The sequence below is a fragment of the Aureococcus anophagefferens genome, assembly GCF_000186865.1.
Source record: "Aureococcus anophagefferens unplaced genomic scaffold AURANscaffold_25, whole genome shotgun sequence".
NCBI lineage: Eukaryota > Pelagophyceae > Pelagomonadales > Pelagomonadaceae > Aureococcus > Aureococcus anophagefferens.
In genome coordinates this window covers 206,534-215,155 of record NW_008705585.1, presented here as the reverse complement: position 1 = coordinate 215,155, position 8,622 = coordinate 206,534, and the positions used below count along the sequence as shown (strand labels likewise).

The 8,622-nt window shown below is 69.3% G+C and overlaps 3 protein-coding genes across 3 annotated transcripts; 1 reads left to right on the top strand and 2 right to left on the bottom strand.

Moving 5' to 3' along the window:
* Window positions 1-2,158: 2,158 nt before the first annotated feature.
* On the bottom strand, window positions 2,159-3,505 carry SOC10 (hypothetical protein; the record flags this gene model as incomplete). Its single annotated transcript, XM_009041938.1, has 1 exon — window positions 2,159-3,505. One exon carries the CDS (start codon window positions 3,503-3,505, stop codon window positions 2,159-2,161), a length of 1,347 nt encoding a protein of 448 aa, XP_009040186.1.
* A 583-nt stretch (window positions 3,506-4,088) lies between these two features.
* Window positions 4,089-4,541, top strand: AURANDRAFT_6573 (hypothetical protein; the record flags this gene model as incomplete). Its single annotated transcript, XM_009042006.1, has 1 exon — window positions 4,089-4,541. A coding segment is annotated over one exon (453 nt), but the record flags the coding sequence as incomplete, so codon positions are not given.
* Window positions 4,542-5,051: 510 nt separating this feature from the next.
* Window positions 5,052-5,666, bottom strand: AURANDRAFT_31430 (hypothetical protein; the record flags this gene model as incomplete). Its single annotated transcript, XM_009041937.1, has 1 exon — window positions 5,052-5,666. One exon carries the CDS (start codon window positions 5,664-5,666, stop codon window positions 5,052-5,054), a length of 615 nt encoding a protein of 204 aa, XP_009040185.1.
* Between the last annotated feature and the right edge of the window lie 2,956 nt (window positions 5,667-8,622).

Here is an 8,622-nt window from a genome sequence, read left to right as displayed (position 1 = left end):
TTGTGGCTGCATGAGGACGCTCACGGCATGACGCTGCTGACATGACACGCGCCGCGCGCCTCCGTTCCGCGCGACACGCGCGGCGCCATGTCGCAGCTTGGGCAAGCGAGGCAAATTGCCCTTCAAGTCGCACTCAATATGAACTGCATTACTCAACACTCGGCGTGCGCGCGCTAGCTATGGGCGGGCTAAGTTGTCGCCTGTCGATGGAGGGCCGCCGGCGGCGACGGCGCCGCGACCATGGAGGACCGACAGTAAGGTGCAATACCCCTAGCAAGCAGACCAATGCGAGCGATGCTCAGGCCCACGTTGGCGCATTGGTTCTTCGGAATGCCGCGCACGGAGGCCTGAATTTTGAGGGTTACGGGGCGAAGTTGGTCGTACAGATTGTTGATCTCGCGTGCGGGGACCTCGTTTTCGACCAACACCAAAACCAAACCAGCGTAGAATTGTCCACTCTCCGAGTCGACTGCTTCCTCAAAATATTTCTCGACGTTGACGATAAGGCGCTGTGTTTCCGCCGTTTTCCAATCGAGATTATGGCCATTATTTTTGCACTTGACGTACTTGACCTCGATGAATGTCCGGCCGCGGAAATCCACCGGCCATGGCCATCCCGTATCATCGCGCAACTCAAAGGCGAAGTCTGTCCGGGAATAAGAGGCTCCATGAGGGTCTGGAGTGTCATAAGCATAGTGGGTGCCTCTGAATACCTTCACTTCCTGGAGCGCATTCATGATGACCGCACATGCTCCGTTCTCGTTTTTGTCCCCCACCTTCTTGCCCGCCCATTCGTTCAGGCTCTTGGTGAACGTGTGCAGGTTGTGCAGCACCTCCTCGCCCAACTTCCTCAGGAACTTCACATTCTCGGCGACGCGAAGCACTAATTCCTCGGGATCTTCTGCGCATTCGTAGCGCGCCCGCATATGCGTCAACTTCAGTTCTGTCGCGTTCAGCTTCCGCGTCAGGGACTGGTTCTCGATGTCCAGGCGCGTGTTCTGGTTCACCAAGTCCCGCGTCGGCGCTTCAAATTTGCGGAAGAAGTCTTCAAAATGGCCGGCGACCGCTTTGACAATTTTTTCCAAATTTTTGTCAGTGACGTCTTCGCTCACCGGATTGCTCTTCAGCAGCGTGCGAAGGTCAATCTCCTGGTTGCTGCGGATGAATGTGGGCATCTGCGCCGGCGCGGGCGAGGTCGACGAGGTGGCCGCGTCGGCCGCGCGCGCGCCGTTGGCGCGCCGCGCGCCGCCGGCAGCCGTGCGTAGTTTCTTGCCGGGGGGTTCCGCCGTGTCGTGCACCGACGACGGCTGCAGCGCCGCTGGCCCCGCACGCGCCGCGGCCGCCGCGGCCGGCGCCGGCGCCGGCGGCGCGGCCGTCGGCGCGGCCGCGGCCACGGCCGCGGCCGCCGCCCCGGACCCGGGCAGCGTCGCCGCCTGCAACACCTGCGGGTGGCTCCACATCGCCTTGCCGATCTGGCCCTTCATTTCGTCCACGTCGCCACCCGCCTGCTGCGGCGCGAGCCAGCGGTTCCAGGTTGTTTTGCAGGAAGGAAGTTTGACCAGACGCCCCTCAGACGTCTTCATCTTGTACTGGTACTCGTGGAAGACGACCTTGCTGTTCGTGTTCGTGACCCCGGTGATCACTCCGACCTCCTGCCCGTCTTGATAACCGAGCGACTCCGGCAGCTGCCCCTTCATGACCTTCGCGCCGTCATCATACGTCCACGAGACGCTCGAGTCCAGCTCATCATAAGGGTATTTTACTCGCTTCGTATTCTTGCGGACGTACGAATACTTCTGCTTGTCGTAGAAGACTGTTTCACCCTCGCCATCCTTCCCGACAGCCAACATAGTGACCGCCATGAATTAGAGGCGCCCAGAGTTAAAATAGCTTGGTTATCGGGCTACTTTAGTAAAATAGCTTTCTTATTGGGCTACTTTAGTATCCGTGATGGAATTTAATCGCGATGGTCTTTGCCAACTTCGATATAGCGGCTCTCGTACTTTTCCGCATTGGTTATTATAGAAAGAAGATGGGGCCCGATTGCCGAGGCCTCGGCGCAGCCTCCCATATGCTCGCTCCACATGGAAGTCTGCCGATTGCGCACGCACTGCAACAACCTCTTCTGACAACCAAGGCAGCAAAGGGAAACCTAACCTTAAGCCAGCAGCGGGTCCCCCTCCTCCCCGACGAAGAGCGCCTGGACCTCGTTGAGGGACTTGTGCCGCGTCTCGACGACGAAGAAGAACACGAAGGCCGCGGACGCGAAGCAGAGGCCCGAGAAGATGAAGAGGACGCCCGGGATCGTGATGAGGCCGGAGACGACGTCGAAGGACTCGATGAAGCAGAACGTGATGCCCCAGAACAGGATCGTCGCGGAGCCCATCGCGCGGCCGCGGATCGCGTCCGGGAAGACCTCGGACGCGTAGACCCAGGACAGCGTCGACAGGCCGAGCGTCACGGCGGCGATGAAGCAGTCCGCGGCGAGGATCGCGAGCAACCCCGCGCCGTTCGCGGACGCCGCGCCCATCGCCGCGAGCGCCGCGCCCGCGCCCAGCGCGGACGCGAGCAGCAGCGGCCGGCGCCCGAAGGCCTGGATGACGCCCGCGGCCATGGCCAGCGCCCCCACGAGCTGCGTCGCCGCGAAGGACACGGCGCCGAGCGTCGCCGCGTCCGCGGACGCGCCCGACGCCTCGAGGATCACGTCCATGTAGGCCTGGATGACGTTGTTGCCCGTCGCGACGAAGCAGACGACGACGCCGACGCCGGCGACGACGGCGCGGGACCGGAAGCTCCCCTCGCGGGCGCCGCCCGGGGCCACGGCGACGGCGTCGTCGACGAGCTTCGCCGACGCCTTCGAATCGCCGTAGAGGGCCGCGGCGACGGCGCGCGCCTCGTCGGCCCGGCCCTGGGCCGCGAGCCAGCGCGGCGACTCGGGCACGAGGCCGCCGGCGATGCAGGCGCCGGCGAGGAGCGCCGGCGCGCAGCCCAGCGCCGCCATGACGCGCCACCAGCCGCCGTCCGCGCCTCGCACGCCGAGCGCGAAGACGAGCAAGATGCCCGTGGAGATGAAGACGTTGAAGAGGCCGCCGAGCGGCCCCCGCAGGTCCGGCGGGCTCAGCTCCGTCACGTAGACGGGCACGCCCACGGACGTCGCGCCCATGGCGACGCCCGTGATCGCGCGGCCGGCGACGAGCCCCGCGAACGACGTCGCGGCCGCGATGGTCGCGTAGCCCACGGCCCAGATGGCCGAGACGAGCAGCAGGTAGCGCCGCCGGCCGACGAGGTCCGTCGCGCGCCCGGCGCCGAGCGACGCGACCATGGCCGCGAGCGGCGCGACGGAGGCCACGAAGGCGCCGCGGGCGCAGAGGTCGTCCGTCGGGCAGAGGTCCGTCGCGGAGATCATCGCCGACAGCGTCGAGCCCGTGAAGGCCACCGTGTAGCCGAAGAGGCCCGCCTGCAGATCGATGATGCAGGCGCGCCGGAAGTGGGCCGAGCCCGCCATCGTGACGACGCAGCCCCGATGGCTTCACCGAAAGATGAGTGACAATGTTGACGCTCTTAAAAAAAGCATCGATCGAGGGTTGCCGCAGCCTGATGTCGTGCGAGGACGTCGTCGCGCCGTGCCAGAATGTGCTGTGCCAGGACGGCTCGCAGACCGCCACGTTGTGCTCGAGCGCCGGTAAGCATCCACAAAAAAACGGCAGCAACCATAACCCACGCACTCTCTCCTAGGCAACGTGAGCGTCAGCGAGTTCCAGCGCGTCGACGAGACCGCCGACGCGTCGCGCGCGGAGCAGCGCGCGTCGCTCCGCTGGGCCATGCGCCTCAGCGAGTGGACCCTCGCCGACGCGCCCGCGGTGTCCGCGGAGTTCGACTTCCTGCTGCGCTTCGTCCGCGAGGAGGGCGAGCGGCGCGCGGTCTTCAAGTTCGAGCGCGACGACGACCGGCGGCGCGCGCTCCTGTCGCGCCTGCTCGCGCGCGCGGCCTGCGCCGAGGCCCTGGGCCTCGACCTCGACGACGTGCGCGTCGCGCGGACGCGCGGCAAGAAGCCGTACCTCGCGTCCGCCGCGAAGAGGCCCTGGGCGCCGAATTTCAACTTCAACATCAGCCACGAGGGCGACTACGTCGTGCTCGCCGCCGAGCCCGACGCGCTCTGCGGCGTCGACGTCTGCGCGGCGGACGGGCCGAGCCGACGGGCCGAGCAGACCTCGCTCCTACGGGAGCTCGAGAGCCTGCGCGACTGCTTCACGGACGGCGAGTGGGCGCGCGTCGAGGGCGCGCCCGACGACGCGGGCCGGCGGCGCGTCTTCTCCGCGCTCTGGAGCTGCAAGGAGGCCTACGTGAAGGCGCGCGGCGACGGGTTGGCCTTCCCGCTGCGGCGCGTCGAATTCGACGAGGCCGCGCCCGGCTCCTGGGCGACGCCGGCGGCCTGGCTCTACGAGGAGACGCTCCAGGCGCGCTGCGCCGTCGACGGGACGCGCGACGACCGCTGGCGCTTCGAGTCCGTCGCGTTGGACGCGACGCACGTCGTCACGGTCTGCCGGGGCCCCGTCGGCGAGGCGCGCGACGCGGAGGGCAAGTTCGCGGCGACGCTCCGCGACGGCGCCAACGCGGCCCACGCGCCGACGGGCCTCGAGCGCTGCCCGCCCTTCCGGTTGCTCCGCGTCGAGGACCTCGTGCCGAAGAAGCGCCGCGCGGAGTTCGCGCGCGTCCGCGGCGGCGCGGCGCTCGACGCGAAGAACTCCTGCGCCGCGGCGCTGCGCATCCTCCGGCTCGACGACGACCCGCCGGCGCCGCCGCCGAAGAAGCCGGGGATGACGCCGCGGCGCGAGCGGCGGAGGACGCTCAAGCGGTGGGACCCGCTCGGCGACGACGCCGCGTCGGCCACGGACCTCGCGGGCCTCGTCCGGGGCGACGGGCCCGACGACGACCGCGTCGTCTGCTCCGACGTCGTCGCCGCGGGCCGCTTCTGCTCGGGCGTGCCGTCGCGCGCCGCGGACCCGACGGTGCCCTGCGCGATCATGTAGCCTATTTTTACGCGGTGCGCCCTAGATGCAGACGCGGTAGGTCACGTAGCGGCCCGCCGTCTCCGACGGCCGGACGATCTTGATGACCTCGCCGACCTTGAGGCCGTAGTAGCGCGCGACGGGGTCGTTTTTCTGGATCCGCGGCAGCTGGCTCTCCTTGAGCTTGTAGCGCTTGAGCAGCGCCGCCTTGTCCTCGGGGCTCAGGGGCTGGTGCGCGGGCACGAGCTTGTGCTCCGTGATGTCGACGAGGAGCTCGTTGTCGCGGAAGTGCTCGATGAGGTACATCGACGCCATCTCCTGGAGCGCCGTCTTGGCGAAGGGCGTGATGCCCGCCTTGACGACGAGGATGGCGTGGGACACGGAGGCCTCCTTCATCATCTCGCAGTACTGCTTGATGGTCTTGACGCCGACCTTCTCCTCGTCGGGGAGGAAGATGAAGACCTGGTCCTCGGCGTCCGTCTCGTGCTCCGCGAGGATCGTCAGATCGGTGCGCTTCGGCTGCTCGCCGAACTGCTCCTGGAAGGCCTCGCTCGACATCTCGAGCTGGGCGACGTCGACGACGTAGTTGCGCTTCTTCAGCATCTTCAGGAGCGTGCGCCGGATGCGGAAGAGGTGGCTCGCCTCCGCGGAGAGCATGGACGCCATGGCTTTGTTCGGGACGGCGCGGCGCCCGGGGGCGCGCGCCGGCGGGCGCAGGGGGCAGCGGCCGCGGGCGGTTTCGTCGAGGCGCACGGCGCGTCGAGCAACTAGAGGGCGCAAGCGACCTTGGCGGCGATGCACCTCGCATCCACGCAGCGGCTCCTTCACCCTTGCCCCGACGCGAAACATCATCGAAACGCTGCCCCGCGCCGGAGAGCGCCCGCAGGACCGCGCGCACAGCATTCCACCCGCTGCGGCGATGCGTCCGTAAAGGCAACAGATGGATCCGTCGTCGCCGCGATCCCCGGCCGGCCGCAACATCCGGCGCTCGCTCAGCGCGCGGGGCGGCGTCGCCTGCATCGTGGCCATGGCGGCGGTCTGGCTGCTGCTGGACTGGATCGAGTTCCGCGTGCCCGGGGACGAGATCCTCGAGAAGCGGTCCGCGCCCTTTCCCGACGCGGCGCCGCCGCCGGACGCGGATCCGGCCGCGGCGCCGCCGGACGCGCCGCCGGACGCGCCGCCGCCGCCGCCGCCGCGGACGAGGCGGGTCCCGCGCGCTGCTTCGCGGCCATCGCCGGCGACGAGTGGCGCGTCTTCGGCAGCGCCGAGGCCTGCGCCGCCGAGAAGCCGGCGCCGCTCGGGACCGTGTCCGCGTTCGAGCGAGCCGCGGATTTCGGCTGCGACGAGCTCTACCGCTGCCCCGGCGCGGCCTACTGCGACCGGACCACGGGCTTCTGCGGCATCGACCCGAACGCGGGCGAGGCCTTCGTCCAGGCGACCCTCGACTGGACCGTGATCTGGAGCTTCCTCGGCCTCGTCGCGATGGGCGTGCCCTTCGCGGTGCTCCGGCGCATCGACCCGCCCCACCGCGCCGACGGGCCGGGCGACGGCGGCGGCGGCGGCGCGCCCGACAGCCCCGCCGCGGCGCCGGGCAAGCGCGCGGGCAAGACGCGGTAATGGTTGAAGGTTCACGTTTGCTGCATCGTCGGCTTTGCGTGTTGTTCTCGGATTGGCTGCCCGCTCGTCTGGGCTGCGCTCTTCGGCAGCATCATGGAGCAGCGCCTCCAGCGGTCGTCGGGCAACCGCCTCGCCGAGCGCACGCTGCGCAAGTCCGTGGCGCGCATCACGGGCATGCGGGGCTTCTTCAGCGGCAAGTACGAGCGCAAGGACTCCGTCGACGGCCGCGGCAGCCTCTGCTGCGACTCCTCGGAGCGCTGCCGCGTCGAGGACCTGCGCGCGGCCTGCAAACTGAACGACAAATTGAAGGAGCTGACCTTCGCGGACTGCGCGGGCCTGAGCGCGTTCATGACCGTGGCCCGCTTCGAGCGAGTGGGCGCGAGGGTGATGCACCGCGGCGACCGCGCGACGTTCCTCGCGCTCGTGCTCGAGGGCCGCGTTTCCATCAAGCTGCCGGGCGGGAAGAACGACGAGCCGCCGCCGCCGATCACCCTGGGCCAGGGGTCCTTGGTGGGCGAAATGTCGTATTTCGAGGGCGGCAGCCGAAACGCCGACGTCGACGTCTGCTCGGGCTCCGAGGCGCCCTGCGCCTTGGCGATCTTACCGTACGCGGAGCTCGACGGCGACGTCGCGCGCGCGGCGCCGGAACTCGCCGCGCGCCTCGAGGAGTGCCTCGCGCGGTCGACGGCTTTGCGCAAATTCGAGAACGAGCACCGCGGCGGGTCGCCGCAGGACGGCGCCGTGCGCTCGCTGCTCAAGAGCAAGAAGAAGCAGGCTTGGAGCTCCGGAAAGTGGTGGGGCGCGGAGCGGCTGCTGGCGGGGCTCCACGCGCGCGGCGCGCTGGGCGGCCGGGGGCTGCGCGCGTCGCTCAGCGGATTGTCGGTGCTCGAGTACGTGCCCCGGCGCGGCGGCTGGGCGCGCGTCGCCCAGGTGACCTTCGCGTCGGCCTCCGGCGCGGCGCCGTCCCTGGGCAGCGTCGCCAAGGTGCCGCGCGCGACGTTCGCGACTGCGCCGGAGCGCGGGCCCGCGTTCCGCGGCGGCGAGCGCGTCGACGCGGGCGGCTGCGTACCCCTCGAGGCGACGCTGACGACGGCGGAGGTCGCCGACGACGCCAAGGAGCGGCGGGACAGCGCGGGCGCGTTCGTCAAGGCGCGCGCCGCGAGCCGCTGGGTCTACCGGTCCGGCAGCGACGACGCGACGCCGCCGCCGCCGAGCGACGAGAGCCCGCGGCCCGCGCGCGAGCCCGACGACGGCGACGACCGGCGCACCTTCGCGCTCGCGCCCGCGGTGTTGGAGCCGCCGGCGGCGCGCGGGACGCGGACGGCCTACTACGCCATCGACTGCGCCATCGGCGCCTGGGTCGAGTGGACCGTGGACCGCCGCTACCGCCAGTTCCGCGAGCTCGCGCGGAAGCTGCGGCGCGCGGCGCGCGTCGACGACGGCGGCGCGGGCGCGGACCTGGACTGGGCGCTGGAGGTGCCGCGGCTGCCGCCGCGCGAGTGGTGGTGGGCGACGCTCCGCGCCGACGTCATCGTCCGGCGCCGCGACGGCCTCGCGGCGTTCGTCAAAGCCTGTGCCGAATTCAACCGCTGGTTTGGGTGGTCCTGACCAAACTTGAGAATTCTCTAGCTCGGTCAAATCGATGTCGATTCGGCTGATTTTTGGACGAATCGATTGCTCTCGTCGAGTTCTCGAAGCACGGCTGAAAGACTCGCGTCCAAATCGTTCGATTATGCGCACATTGAATTCGAGTTGAAGATTTGATTTCCACACAGGTCAAAGCCGTCGCGGAGGAGCCCGCGTTCCGCGACGCGCGCGAGACGGCGGCGTTCCTCAAGGCGCGCGACGCGCCGGACGACGACGACGACGACGAGTCGACGGCGCGGCCGCGCGTCGTCGTCTACCACTGCCGCGCGGCCGTCGGCCGCGAGTCGTGGACGGCGAACCTCCGGCTCCACGACCTCGCGGACGTCGCGAACGCGCCGCGGCCGCCGCC